This window comes from Notolepis coatsorum, assembly GCF_963971535.1.
Source record: "Notolepis coatsorum genome assembly, chromosome: 11".
In the NCBI taxonomy this organism is placed as follows: Eukaryota; Metazoa; Chordata; class Actinopteri; order Aulopiformes; family Paralepididae; genus Notolepis; species Notolepis coatsorum.
The window spans coordinates 94,162,832-94,178,598 of NC_140175.1; the positions used below are offsets into that span (position 1 = coordinate 94,162,832).

Genomic DNA, 15,767 nt, shown 5'->3' on the forward strand with positions numbered 1-15,767 from the left:
TGCTACTGGGTCATCGTGGTGACATTTGAGTAGTTTAGTGGTATGAACTTTACAATGAACTGCTTGAATGTCCCTTACAGTACCTGTTCAGCCAGACAGTTATGGTACCCATCACTATATCCTATATGATAAGGTTGGGTGGTCCTCTCTGGCAGGGAAACATGACTTGCACTGGCATCGGTTTCTGTATGAAGCCATTATTGGTGATCTTCCAGCCTACATCTTCTTAAAGGAACACCTTCATTTTTCAAAAAGCAACAAGGCTTTTTTCGGTGATGAAATCACTGCGCCCAGGCAGCAGTGGTTCGGCAAACATTTTTGTTTCTGTTTTTATTATTATTATTCTAAACAGTCCGCCGGACCTTCTTGTGTGAGCTTTGTGTGAATTGGAATTGAAATGACGATTGAATCCCGATAGGTGGCAGTATCGCCTACCTTTTGAACTGGGCTAGTTTACTGTGGGGAAGGGGGCTGCTCACTCACTGCTGGCCAGAGTCGCTGTAGCCACTAGCCTGCGGACTGTCTATGCAATGGCAAGCAAACTATTGGAGATTATTATGAAGAGGACAAAACGATCACACTTATGGATGATAAGGTGCATTTTCACCAGACTACATTAGACTCAGCACTTCTGGTAAATCATAAAAATACTATAGTCAAACTGGCCGAGCATGTAACATCTGTTCACCGCTCCACGGTATATTGGGTCCTTCTTCATGCCGAATCGTAACATTATGACGCCACCATCACAAGACCCAGCGGGAAAGATAGTGGGAACGATGAAGGTTCTCTCCAAATTAATGGAGGGAGATCTGTAGAAATATTCCCCAGCTAAATGGGTATTTCTGTTTCAGACAATCCAGTCCGCAGCAGACCAGTATCCGGACCAGGAGGCAGAGATGAGGGTGATGGCTGACCAGGCTGCAGTCCTCATGGCGAGGTATCGCGTTCAACCCTCTGATCTGCCTCCTGTTCGTGTTTCTGCAGCTAGTCAGGTCCAACCGACTAGCATTCAACTCACTGTTAGCCTGGGTCCTCAGGCTGGCCGGGCTTCTAAAGCTAGCCTAACCCCTACAGCTAGCCTAGCTCCTACAGCTAGCTCAGGGCCCACGATCGGCCTAGCCCCCGCGGCTCGCAGGCCTCCGAGTTCTGGCAAGGCTCGGAGGGCGGGCGGGGGCTAGTGCCGCTGGCAGAGCCTCCACGGCTGATCCGGTCGTCGGTGCCGTCCTGGTTCCAATCGGCGTGGTCCTGGATGTCACCGCTCCTCCGGCTTCCACGTCCTGTCCAGCCTCTACGCCTGGTACGGCTACTACACTGGGTCCAGGCTCCTCATCCCCGGAGCCTACGCCACGCCTCGCCGCCGAGACCGATCCGGTCTCCACGCCCTGCCCGGCCTCTACGCCTGGTACGGCTACTACACTGGGTCCAGGCTCCTCATCCCCGGAGCCTACGCCACGCCTCGCCGTTGAGATCGGTCCGGTCTCCACGCCCTGCCCGGCCTCTACACCTGGTCCGGCTGCTGTGCTGGCTCCCGGCTCCCCGTCTGGTCCAGCTCTGCATCGTGGTCGGCGTCCTGGTCCTCGCCGTGGTCTTCGCCGTGGTCTTCGCCGTGGTCTTCGACGTGGTCTTCGACGTGGGCTGCGTTGGATCCTGCTCTGGGGGTCGTCGCCGCCGCACCGCCGCTCCAGTTCTCCAGATCCGGTCCCTAGTCCGGTGGCTGGAGGGTCTCCCGTCCGGGATCCTGCTCCGGGGTCCTTACCCTCGGTTCCTGGCTCCAGGCTCCCGGATCCTGTTTCTCTCTCCACCCCCCCTCTCCGGGCCCCTGTTTCTCTCCCCGCCTCCCCTCTCCGGGCCTCTGTTCCCTTCCCCACCCCCCCTCTCCGGGCCTCTGTTCCCATCCCCGCCCCTCCTCTCCGGGCCTCTGTTCCCGTCCCCGCCCCCCCTCTCCGGGCATCTGCGCCCGTTTTCCTCCCCCCTGGCTGCTATGCCCCTCCTGGGTTCTTTCCTCGGACTCCCGGCCCCAGTTCTCCGGGTCCTCGCCCTGGTTTTTTTCCGGGGTCCCGGCCTCCTGCGTCGCCCGTGCCCGGACGATGTTTTCGGGGGTCTGGTAGCCCCCCGTTCGGGGGGAGATACTGTAACGCTCCAAGATCAACTCATGCCTGGGAGAGAGAATGTCCCAGGCAGGGAGCCACCAGCGGCCACCTGCAGACAATGCACTCAGCCCTGAACATGTTGGTTCAAATGAATAACGTCCTAATGTGGCAATTAGTGTCCTTATTACAAATGTTGTCTGTTTAGGGTTGTTCTGTGTTAGTATTCTTATTCTGTGTTTTGGTATTTAGCCTGTGTGTGTTCTTTGATGGTTGTATTGTATTTTGTATTGTATCAGTTCTAGTGTGTCTTCCCCCAGCTGTTGATCGTTGGTAATCATTGTTAATTAGGTTGAGTATATTAGGTTGTCCTGTTCCCACTTCCTGTTGTGGCGTCATACCTCCGTGTTACCCGTTCGTTGTACCTTGCTGTCGTCTACCTTGCCCTGCTGTTGTATTTAGAGTCAGTAAGTGATTTAGTATTCTGTTTTTGTCATCTTTGTTTTCGTATCTCAGTCCGTGTTTATAGTTAGCGCCAGCGCCGCTGTGCCCTTTTGTTTTGTATGATATATATTTCTTGCCTTGAGTTCTATATTAAAGAACACCGTTGAGAAGAGTAACCACCGTCTCCTTTGTACTTCTAACCGCATATTGGGTCCTTCTTCATGCCGAATCGTAACACTATACTATGACTCATGCTACAGTACTATTCCATCTGACCCACTGCTCTATACATTCATACTATACTGTCTATGACTCATGTTATACTGCTAATGTTTGGTGTTTGCCTCCAACACTGCTGTGGTTCTGTTCCGAAGGCGACAGTGGAGGTTTGATACTGTATTGTCGTTTTTATTGTTTTATTGTGGATCCCCATTAGTCTACACACCAAAGTGAGACTACTCTTCCTGTTATGATTGTGTGTCCCTGCATGCTCCATAATGACATGCTTCCCCTAAGGAGCAGAATATAACCGTATTACCATCTTATTACAATACGTGGTATTACATTACAACACAAGTGTTTCCTGAATAAATGATTCAATTTGAGTTGATTGACTTGATCTGTTCGTAAGGCCTGCTGCTTATATGGTGAATTTATTGGATTGGTTGGTTGTTTTCTGTTGAAGTCAATGGTGTAGGATCTGTGCTCTTTGTTCTTTAAGATCAGCTGCTACTGGGTCATCGTGGTGACATTTGAGTAGTTTAGTGGTATGAACTTTACAATGAACTGCTTGAATGTCCCTTACAGTACCTGTTCAGCCAGACAGTTATGGTACCCATCACTATATCCTATATGATAAGGTTGGGTGGTCCTCTCTGGCAGGGAAACATGACTTGCACTGGCATCGGTTTCTGTATGAAGCCATTATTGGTGATCTTCCAGCCTACATCTTCTTAAAGGAACACCTTCATTTTTCAAAAAGCAACAAGGCTTTTTTCGGTGATGAAATCACTGCGCCCAGGCAGCAGTGGTTCGGCAAACATTTTTGTTTCTGTTTTTATTATTATTATTCTAAACAGTCCGCCGGACCTTCTTGTGTGAGCTTTGTGTGAATTGGAATTGAAATGACGATTGAATCCCGATAGGTGGCAGTATCGCCTACCTTTTGAACTGGGCTAGTTTACTGTGGGGAAGGGGGCTGCTCACTCACTGCTGGCCAGAGTCGCTGTAGCCACTAGCCTGCGGACTGTCTATGCAATGGCAAGCAAACTATTGGAGATTATTATGAAGAGGACAAAACGATCACACTTATGGATGATAAGGTGCATTTTCACCAGACTACATTAGACTCAGCACTTCTGGTAAATCATAAAAATACTATAGTCAAACTGGCCGAGCATGTAACATCTGTTCACCGCTCCACGGTAGTCGCCGACACTAGAGTTGAGAGCACTCCAGACTAGGGCCAACTAACGTTCGGCAATGGCGATCGCCTATAGACGAGCGAACTATTGGAGATTATTATGAAGAGGACAAACGGTGACAATCCATCCATAGAATAAGGTGCGTTTTCACCAGGCTATGTTGGATTCTTTTCAAACAGGTCAAAACACGTCATATCTTGCATTCCAGGAAACGGAACTGGATTCTTTTTAAACGGGACGATTCTTAGCATGGGATAGCGCATGAACGAAGCTATGTAGAACTAAATGTTTTTTTCCCCGTTGTATACATATTTCCTTTCAAATGAGCCATATACAATGGGTCTGCAAACATTGTGAAAATGGTAAAAAAAAATACGCTGGCGCCAGGGAGTACAGATGGAAAAACAGCGTGGCAGTCAAATAGTTAAGGTCCAGCACTGAATTAGGAAAATCTGCTTTTAGCTCCTGTGCTCCCGACACGTGGTTCTGCAAAGCACTTTAATACTCAATATATAAGTATCCATTGGTCAGTTTAAATCTTGCCAACCATTTCACCACAGTCTGCAGCTGTTTTTAATAATTTTAAATGGTTTAATTGATAGACCTTTATGTTTCTGTATTGTCTTTGTATTTATTATGTGCTGTATTTCTCGACGCCATTGTGAATGAGAGCTTGCTCTCAATGATCTTTTGAGATTAAATAAAGATTGAATGAAAGTTGGCCCAATAAAAAAAACTGTGATCTTCATTGGGGGTGATGTGCATGAAAAAAAATTTAAATACAAATACAGTTTTTATTTATTTATTTGAAATTATTCAGTTGATAACATTACATTTTAAGAAAATAAATCAACTTGAGCATGAATTACAAGCTTTCAAACCCCTACATCTAGACGGAGACCAGCCCAAGGACTACATAGTCGTGAAACGAGAGACAGATTTCAAGGATCTGTTTCAGGCTATAATCCACTCCAGGAACACATAAAGATGAGATGTAGACATGTGCTTCCGTGGCCAGGCCTGAGAGTCAATATCAGGATGAGTTTGAAGCTGGTCAGCTTTGTGGGGAAAAGGCACAATATAAGGTTTTTAAAAGACAAAACTTGCCACGTACAAAATAATGTTCTATAAAAAAATAAAATAAAATAAAAATGTGCTGACAGAAAAAGAAGCTTATAATGACGGATAGGCTATTCTATATACAGGGTATAGTCAAACGACAGGACACCTAAATCTCTGATTCTGTACAGACGTGAGTAGCCTTACCCCGGTATAGAAACAATCCACCTTTCCCCTAAGCAGGGCACTATCGTGACTAACGATTCCCAAGTGATGAACTTAGTCCCACGATGCATTCATCATCCAGGATGACGATTCCCAACGCACAGATACTGTACGTTTCACCACAATCGCAAAGCGATAGAGGAGCCTCGACGTCCACTCGGTAATCTGTCAGCCCTGATTAGCATCGACCTTGACTGCCGGGATATGAGTAGACCGAATCAATGCCTGAAGAAACACACCACTACGCCATTACAGAGCCGCCATTCCTGGGGGAAGTGATTACATTAGATGTGTTTACTTCTACCCCGTCTGCCTTGTTGTTCTTTTTGACCGTATACCCTGCTGCAGACGGTAACGTGGAATGAGTTCAAAAGGATGAAGGGAAAATGTCAAGCGATGAAATGCAATAATGTTAATAAATGCAGTGATTTATGTTTGGAAACAAATTAATTATAATTTACCTCCTAAAAACCCATCACTTTATTCTACTTTGCCTCAGTGTGAACACTGAAGAGACAATTAAAACAGGAAGACATCTGTTTGCAGGGCAAGGGCGCGGGAGCAGGGACATTACACACGCACACACACACACACACACACACACACACACACACACACACACACACACACACACACACACACACACACTCTCTTTCTCTCTGAGAAATCATCCATCCTGGTCTCTCGTATTCCTTTTCGCTGTGCATTTAGAGCGAGTCCACGCCATGCTGAGTGCTGAATTCCTGGAAGTCCTCTGGGATGGTATCTGCAGAGGTGAGAGAGGTCAAGGGTCAGGAGGAGTCAAGCTCAAAGCCAAAACACAAAGTGGGGGGCAAGCTGAATGCAATTAAAGGGTTACAGCCTGGGCTCACGCACACCGAGAAGGTTCGGAACATTAAGAATCGAAATATCACAGCTGGCTCACTTCCTAGACAACAGGTGAAACGAGGTCGTGGGGAGAAATTGCTTTCATAACAAGCAATATATGGACAATATGAAATCTCTTTCTCCACTCTGATTTAATGGATTTGTTTCTCACCATTGCAGCGGTACTTCAAGTTGGACCAGATGATGTTTTCCTGGGAGAAGCAGAACACTCCTAGTCGGCCTCCTCTCATCGTGGTGTCAATAGTCACACCGGAGTCTGCCACTAGCTCTGTTCCCTCGTAGAATCGTGCCCTGCGCAAAACACAAGAGAGGTGAGGTTTAATCGTTTGTCCCACCATCCCACCCTCTATCCTCGTAACCTCAGGTAATATGTTTTCTTTATTGAGACAGGATTAATTATAAGATTGAGATAAAGAATCTCAGGGGGAGGGGCCTGGTGGGATTGGCCTCCTCCTATAGGCCAGAAGGGGGGCATTTCTTGTGTTTGACGTATATTATGAGCCAGACGTGGCCAATCAAACAGACCAGGGGGGTCTGGCACCATGTTATTACTTAAAGGGGAACTCCAACATTTTGGGAAATTAGCTTATTTAACATCTTCCCTGGAGTTAGACAAGAAGATACATACCTTTTTTGTCTCTGTGCGTGCATTTTAGCTTTGGGAATAGACGCTCCGTTAGCATAGCTTAGCTTCATCACTGGAAGTGAGGCAGGACAGTAGCCTTACAGTGCCTTACAGTGTATTGCAAGGTCTGACATTGACCAAATTTGATATGTATGACTTTGGTGGGCTCTAGGTCAACTCCTGAAAAGGGGTCAATATCAGACCTTGCAATCAAAAGTTAGGGGGCGCACTGAAATTATGGCAAGGGTTATTAGCCCCCTAACTTTTGATTGCAAAGTCTGACATTGACCCCCTTTTCAGGAGTTGACCTAGAGCCCACCCAGGTCATGCATATCAAGTTTGGTCAATGTCAGACCTTGCAATACACTGTAAGGCACTGTAAGGCTACTGTCCTGCCTCACTTCCAGTGATGAAGCTAAGCTATGCTAACGGAGCGTCTATTCCCAAAGCTAAAATGCACGCACAGAGACAAAAAAGGTATGTATCTTCTTGTCTAACTCCAGGGAAGATGTTAAATAAGCTCATTTCCCAAAATGTTGGAGTTCCCCTTTAAGCACCTCCTTTTTTGCATTTGAATGGAATGGAAATAAAACAACGTTGGTTCAGTACGTCGATCAAAGGTCCGCTGTTGGCCAAAACCACCTATCCTGGAGTTTTTTTTAAGCTAGGCTAATAGTCCGTATCCGCTTCCATTCATTTGTGCAAAGCTAGGCTAGGTTGCAGCCGGATAGCTTTCTACTGAAAGCACAGAGATGGAAATTGGTATCTCTCTTCGCATTTCCCATAATGTTGGCATGTTCCTTTAAATAAATCACTATGTTTATTTCTTTATTGGGGTCTGCTCCATTGCTTTTGCTTCATCCTCAGAGCTCACAGCTGCTGATGATGTTACCTAAATTGAACCTCTCTGTGATGATGTACTCAATGTATCTGTTTGTGTGAGGTGAGAAGTACTCATACAGTACTTTAGGCTACCTGCCACAGAACATCGGCTGTTCTGGAGAATCATCGTTATTGGGTACAAGGATATTAGCATTGAGGAAAGACAATAGAAGATTAGTAGAAAAGCCAATCATCCAAATGTTTTTAGAGTGAACCTCGACCGGACTTAAAGACCAAATCCAGAAGGTCAGATCCGTAGCTTCTGCGACTTTCTTCACCCATTTGCGAATCAGAATATAAGTCTAGTTTACAAACATTATCAACGTAAACAAACATTTTACAAAAAAATAAAAAATAAATAAATAAGAAAATATGTACACTTTATCTAGTGTTAGTCCGTGAATCAAGAGCTCAGTCGATCAACTACTTACTAGAGAATGAAAACATGTCTCCATTACAATCATTGTTTTGGTAGTCAGGGATTATTGACATTTTGGTTTGCAGAATGGGCCTTTAATGCTCCATGCGACTTGACTTGAACTTGAAACTTGGACCCTGTGACTTTTGACTTACATGTGACCTGGTAGCGATGTAGAGAGTGTCTTGGTCCCTCTGCCTGTATACCTTCTCAAAATGCACTAGACATTTCAATACAGGCACACAGCAGAGACAACAGATGCTATTTTCCGCATACAGTTTCAAGTTTCAAGTTCAAGTTTCTTTATTAGTTGTCATACAGAAATACAGAATACTTTTGTATGAAATGCTTCTTTCTGTTTTGCTCCTGAGAGTGTGCTAGATAAAAATAGATAATTATAAAATAAGTATAATAAGTATAAAATAGAAAGTCAAGTACTTAAACAAGTGTAAACAAAACAAGAATGTTCAATATACATATAATACAATATACAATGCAGAGTAGAGTTACAATACAATATAAATGGTGTGATGGTACAGTAGTGAGCACACACACACACACGCACACACGCACGCACGCACGCGCACACACACACACACACACACACACACACACACACACACACACACACACACACACACACACACACACACACACACACACACACACACACACACACACACACACACACACACACACACACACACACACACACTTGTTTACTATGGTGTCCTGTAATTTTCAATATCCCCTAACACTATATGAAACCTAGAGGTCATTAGCATAACCCCTCCCCTGTTCCTCTCACCTGATGTAGCCAACTTGGGGACGGTGCTGCAGGTACCAGCGGTAGGACACTTTGTCCTTCCAGCCCACGTTCCTGGGGTCCTTCCACAGCAGACGCACCTGGTCGTTGGTGTCTCCTGTGTGCCACAGTGAGTTCCGCAGGTGCTCTCCTGGACCCGACCTCGACTTCACGGCCTGAAGGACAGGACAATAATGGGAATGGTAGATGAATGAATGGTAGATCATCATCATCATCATCATCATCATCATCATCAACCTTTATTTATTCTCGAAATTACAATTGAGGTCACCCTTATTTTCAATGTCGTCGAGACTTTACAGACATTTCAATGCACACATTTCTACAATATAACAATAATAAATATTAATAGCTATCTACATAGTACTCTCAGTCCAGAGTGCACCACAGCAATTTTAGTATACAATTTTTTAAAGAAAATGAACATGGGCATAAAATCAGCACACAAATTGACAAAATAAAAAACTGCATAAACTTCAGACATAAGAATAGGTATAAAAGACAATAAAAGTAGTGTAATGTAGACGTGCAGATTTAAGAATAGGCATAAAATAAGTACAATAGTACAATGTCACTCGAAGGCATGTGAACCCCCCCGGAAAACAGTCCGTCCCCCGAATACCTCACACATCAATCCCCACCACATCCCCATCCAAGACACCCCCCCCCCCCCCACGATAAAGCACGCCATGACCGAAGGAAAACACAAACAGCCCGCAGATGAACAGATGAATGAATGGTATATGAATGAATGGTAGATGAATGAATGGTAGATGAATGAATGGTATATAAATGAATGGCAGATGAATGAATGGTATATAAATTAATGGTAGTTGAATGAATAGTAGATGAATGAATGGTATATAAAAGAATGGCAGATGAATGAATGGTATATAAATGAATGGCAGATGAATGAATGGTATATAAATGAATGGCAGATGAATGAATGGTATATAAATTAATGGTAGATGAATGAATAGTAGATGAATGAATGGTATATAAATGAATGAGAGAGAGAAAGAGGGTCATCTTACAAAAAAACGTATGATGGTATTATGATGCTAATATGATGGTACTGGATGGTATTTAAAGGAACTTATACAACGGCATGCAAATTTCTCGATTCTGATTGGCCATTTACACGTCTTTATTGGCAACAATCCACGGTCCTGGGCTCAGGACCCGCCCACAACCGAATCACATAATCACTCCGCCGGCTCACTCCGGGAGAATGTTGATAGCGCCAGAATGTTGATAGCGCCATAAGCCCATAACGACTAAATATGAAGCGATTCTGTCAAGGGGAATGTGTTAGTCCTTTAAACAATGTTGGATGATGTAATTGATGGGTCTTGAGTCAATCTAGAACAAAAGAAAAATCGCGGATTGATTGATAGATTAATTGATTGATTTAAATTTCTACTTCCTTCCCACTGACTGCAGCGTTCACTCTCACACTGTCCGACGCTGGCGTACCCACAAACACACACACACACACACACACACACACACACACACACACACGCACACACACGCACACACACACACACACTCCTGTCTGCAACAGCGGGGGAGTCAGAGAGAGAAGCAGCGCTGTTTTAAGTGAGCATGGTCTATTGAATTGATTGATTGGTTGATTGCTAATTTTATTACTGTACCCCTGGTTTCCAACTGGTTAAGTTTAGGCTAAAAGAAATAAATAAAAAAATAGGGCGAAGAAAACGTTTTTTTTCCTATAGGGCAAAGAAAACCTTTTAATTTGTTTTACCTACTTTATATAGAAGCATCTAAGAATGACGTTTTATGGAAAGTAGGTCTGCATTCCCTTAACAATTGTGTGTATTGAGCCGTACTGTATTGTACCCATTCTGCATCTGGTAATAAAATTTTCAATCAATCATTCCAATAATACACAGTTGGATGTGTTAGTTGGTTGGATGCACTTCAAGCTGCTTCCACATGAGGCAACTTCTCTCAATCATTCCAATAATACACAGTTGGATGTGTTAGTTTGGTTGGATGCACTTCAAGCTGCTTCCACATGGAGGCAACTTGTCTTTTTCGTAGTTGTGGGAACTACTTTTTCTGGCGGATGGTTTTTTCAATAAATCTTCGATTAATGTGTGTTTATTGTATAGAAATAAGGTTGGATGAATCTGGCAGTTGTATAAAAGCATTACATCACGCGCAGGAGTGGTTTGTGACCAATAAACCATGCCTAGGGGGGTCTAACGACCCTCGGCTGCGCCTCGGGCCTAACGACCACCCCTAGGCATGGTTTATTGGTCACAAACCACTCCTGCGCGTGATGTAATGCTTAAATGCCAACTACCACCCCTTTCACTACCACACTACAAAGGGTTAACGCTTTCACTACCAATACTACAAAGGGTTAACGCTTTCACTACCACACTACAAAGGGTTAACGCTTTCACCACCACGCCGAACGGTCAACCGTCTGTAGTGTGGTCGTGAACGGGTTAACCTTCTACACAGTGTGGTCGTGAACGGGTTAACCTTCTACACAGTGTGGTCGTGAACGGGTTAACCTTCTGTAGCGTGGCAGTGAAAGGGTTAACGGTGTGTCTCTCTCTCTCCCTCGTCACCTTGAGCTGGATGCCCGGCTCGGCCACGGCTCTGAAGGGCGTGGCCTGCCAGTAGGTCTGCTCCGTCTGCTTCCACATAACCACGTAGAAGGAGGACGAGTCCTGGTAGCCGAAGATGAAGCCGGCGTAGTCGTCGTCGGTCACCGTGTTCACGTGGAACGTCCCCTCGAAGTCCACGCCGCTGAAGGCCGTGTAACCTAAGGCAACCGATTTAATACATATTTTTTTATTAATATCATTATTTATTCATGTTTGTGTTATTATGCTGTTTTTTTTTTGTGATTGATTTTTCCGCCGAATAAGCAATTAGATTAGATTTTCCTTACCCACGGCGAGTCCTGGATCACTGTTCATAGTCTGCACAATCTCCATTCCCTAGGGAGAGAGAGAAATGGAAGGTGTCAATCTTGCGCTTAGTATTCATAACTTAGCCGTTGGTGTTGGGACAGTTATGGAAATCGATTCAGTGCAACAGATGTGTTCTGCCAGTAAAGGGCTCATTCAGAGTCGAGCTGCACATGATTTAGTATGTTTTTAGAGCAGCGGTGGGGGGGGGGGGGGGGTGGGGGGGTGAGGGGAGGCCTGACCTGGTTCAGCACCACCCAGTTGGGGTCGATCTGGGCGTCGCCCTCGGGGTCCAGCACCACTGTCTGATAGGCTCTGAAGTCGGTCAACGTGACCTCGGCGTTCTCAGGGCAGTTGTCGATCCTGTCAATCACCTTGTCCTGGTCGAAGTCGGACTCGCACACGTCTCCGACGCCATCGTCTGGGGGGGGGGGGGGGCGGGCAGAGGGCGGAGATAACGATCCTATAGGTTAAGAGTTCTTCCTCTGCATTTGACCCATCCTATCCTAACCACCACAGGAGCAGTGGGGGCGGCCACATGTCTTGATCAAGAGAATGGGCAGGAGGTGTCTTTTTGTGTGGGAAGCTGGAGGTAACATGGGAAGATCATGCAAACTCCACCCAGAAAAAGCCCCCTGTGGTCAGGTTCAAGCCCAGGACCATTCTCTGACTCCATTGCCTACAGACACCCTAGGCTCTATTACCCGTACTGTACGAACTTCGAACTCTGTTGCCTATACTATATTTATACCTACCTACGGCTTTCACTGTCTACCGTTTCCCTACACTTTAATCATAGTAATCATAATAATCATAATTACCTACCTCATACTATAGTCATACCCATATAATTATGTATGATAGCATGTACAATAATGCTGTATATACCGTATACATGTATTTATTATTCCTTATATATATATCTATCCACATCTGTCTCTGTCTGTACATACCTGCATATAATCCTTTTTACATATCTGTAGATACTATATCTATATCTGTACATATCCTTGACCTACTCTTACTGGTTATGCTGCTGGTCAGTATGACTTACTAACATAATGTCTTTATACCTGTATCACTGTACATATTAATACTAAAACTCTGTACATACATCTGATTACTCAGTAGTAGGCTACTAATTTATATATTTTATACCCAGTTTAATCACCTGTACATTGTATATTACTATTGCACTTCACTGTTACATTTGCACTCTAGTTGGATGCCAAACGTATTTCCGTTGTACTGTACTCGTGCTGTACTAGATTCAAATGGCAATACATTTGAATCTAATCTAATCTAATCTAATCTAATCTAATCTAATCTAATGTAATCTAATCTAATCGAATCTACTAACCACTGTGCTGCAGGGATGCATTTGAATGGATGAGAAAACAAGTAAAACACTGGTGTAGTAAGACTGCATGATTTGATTATGCACGATGGTGAGATTTTGACCAATTGTGACTCTAAAGGCAGAACTAGTCCCCTAATAGGCTAAAGATAGTAAACAAGTAGGACTGATTGCTTTCAGTGTGCTCATGCTCACTGATTGCCCTGTAAACTGATTACTGAATGTAATTGGTCTCTCAGTTTTGGTCCATGGACCGAAGCATCATTAAGTCAAATGAGGCGACTGCAAGCAGGAGTGCCCATATTTTGACCATCAACATCACAGTTTTTAGTCCAACACTGGAGGGGTGTGCCAAAACGTCACTATCTGTATCTGTATCTGTTTAACAAACTAAATTATCTGTATCTGTATTCGGATTGAAGACTGGAAGTGGGCATGGTTTATACCGTTTTTTTTTCTTTCTTATTTTCTTTGCAACAATTACTGTACAATACAAGATGGGAACAGATGTAATACAATTAACAAATACACATTAGATTAAAGGAAGTCCGGAAATGCAATTGTTGTGCATTCAAAGCATCAAATTGATTTGATATTGGGATATAATTAATTATGAATATTTCTACCTCCTCATACTGTACTTTTTTTTTTAACTAAACAGTTTTATGAACTGTCTGTTTTATTATGATCTCTTTTTACACAGGCCTCTGCACACACCACGACCTTGAGTTATCTAGATACTATAAGAGCAGGAGATTAACATAATGTATGTGTCTCAGTAAGACAGTAACTGACTGTTGTCATCAGTCTGGTCGGGGTTGGGCACCAGCCTGCAGTTGTCCGGTCCCGGCGGCAGGATATCGGGGATCCCGTCGTTGTCATCGTCGTCGTCACACTCGTCACCGATACCGTCTTTGTCGGAGTCCTGCTGGGAGCTGTTGATCACGTGGGGACAGTTGTCTTTGGTGTCCTGGTGACCGTCACCGTCGCTACAGGGGGGGGACCACAACGACACAGTGGGGATAATCACAGCAGGGTGACGTTGTGAATAATTATGAATTCACATTGGGGTTTAATAACAGGAGATTTGGAGTGGAATCATACATGCCAACACACAATGCTATGAATCCTGGCTCAATTCTAAATGAGCAATGGGCCTTAAAAGGGACATTTAGACGATTTTCTTACCGGAATCTTATCGTTTCGATGTGAGGAGGACGTGTGATAATCGGACATATAACTCACCTGCCTGCTCTGTGTCTTAGACTTAGAGCACACAGGATCTTAGCCACATCACCCCCCCCCCAAGGAACACAGCCGGATGACGTCTACCTCTAGTGAACTGCAGATTTCCTCAACTATATATCACCAACTTTCCTGGAGCTGGGCCAAACTACCGTTTAAGAACAGTTGAGGGAATAGCATCTGCAGGTCCGCTCTGGCGGGATGACGTTTTTTGCGTAGGTGAGTTACATGTCAGATTACCGGCCGTCCTCCTCCCAGCAGAGCGATAGTATTACGGCTGAAAATCGGCGCCGTGGTGGCCCCCTTTTTTAAGGCATCTTTAATAAAGGAGTGTGATGATTATAAACGTTACCTGTCTTGGTTGGTATCGCACGAGTCCCCAACCAGGTCATTATCGATGTCGGACTGAAACGAGAGCAGATACTTCACTGAAACACCGTCTCTCTCTCTCCCCAGACGGGCCGGGGCCCAGTAACCTATCCCCACAAACAGGTCAGCGGCTGCACTAGATCCTTCCCCCCCGCCATCTATCTTTATCTAATGAGGAGGTGTGTGTGCCGGGCCCGGTCCACCGGGGCCCGTTCTGACCTGGTTTGGGTTGGGGATATCGGGGCAGCTGTCGCAGGCGTCTCCCACTCCGTCTCCGTCCCGGTCCGATTGGTCCTTGTTCTTGACACGCTGGCAGTTGTCCAAGAAGTTCTTCAGACCTGATTGTGAAAAGAGAATAAGTCAGTTAGCCGCCGTATCCCCATCCAGCGAGGACATCCATCTCCCTCACAGTGCTGTGTACATGCTCTGATTTGTGGTTGGAGGACGGCGGGTGTTGTTGTTCTATATTCTTGAGTCAAGGGCGTAGGTTTGGTGGGGGGCCTGGTGGTGGGTCTGGTGGGGGCCTGGTGGGGGGGTCTGGTGGGGGCCTGGTGGGGGGGTCTGGTGGGGGGGTCTGGTGGTGGGTCTGGTGGTGGGGTCTGGTGGTGGGGTCTGGTGGTGGGTCTGGTGGGGGGCCTGGTGGTGGGGTCTGGTGGGGGTCTGGTGGTGGGCCTGGTGGTGGGCCTGGTGGTGGGTCTGGTGGTGGGGTCTGGTGGGGGGCCTGGTGGGGGTCTGGTGGTGGGCCTGGTGGTGGGTCTGGTGGTGGGGTCTGGTGGTGGGGTCTGGTGGTGGGCCTGGTGGTGGGCCTGGTGGTGGGGCCTGGTGGTGGGCCTGGTGGTGGGTCTGGTGGTGGGGTCTGGTGGTGGGCCTGGTGGTGGGTCTGGTGGTGGGGTCTGGTGGGGGGTCTGGTGGTGGGCCTGGTGGTGGGTCTGGTGGTGGGTCTGGTGGGGGGCCTGGTGGGGGG

At 45.7% G+C, this 15,767-nt stretch overlaps 1 protein-coding gene across 1 annotated transcript in view; it reads right to left on the reverse strand.

Moving 5' to 3' along the window:
• Nucleotides 1-4,746: 4,746 nt before the first annotated feature.
• The window catches only part of thbs4b (thrombospondin 4b), a gene marked incomplete at its 5' end in the record, with an annotated part of 59,273 nt that continues 48,252 nt past the window's right edge, over nucleotides 4,747-15,767 (reverse strand). Inside the window, 9 exons of the mRNA XM_084325005.1 lie at nucleotides 4,747-6,008; nucleotides 6,282-6,421; nucleotides 8,864-9,036; nucleotides 11,488-11,684; nucleotides 11,814-11,862; nucleotides 12,075-12,253; nucleotides 13,985-14,178; nucleotides 14,787-14,839; nucleotides 15,023-15,141. Coding sequence (XP_084181131.1) covers nucleotides 5,950-6,008; nucleotides 6,282-6,421; nucleotides 8,864-9,036; nucleotides 11,488-11,684; nucleotides 11,814-11,862; nucleotides 12,075-12,253; nucleotides 13,985-14,178; nucleotides 14,787-14,839; nucleotides 15,023-15,141 — 1,163 coding nt within the window. The 3' untranslated portion in view covers nucleotides 4,747-5,949. The remainder of the gene's footprint in view (nucleotides 6,009-6,281; nucleotides 6,422-8,863; nucleotides 9,037-11,487; nucleotides 11,685-11,813; nucleotides 11,863-12,074; nucleotides 12,254-13,984; nucleotides 14,179-14,786; nucleotides 14,840-15,022; nucleotides 15,142-15,767) is intronic.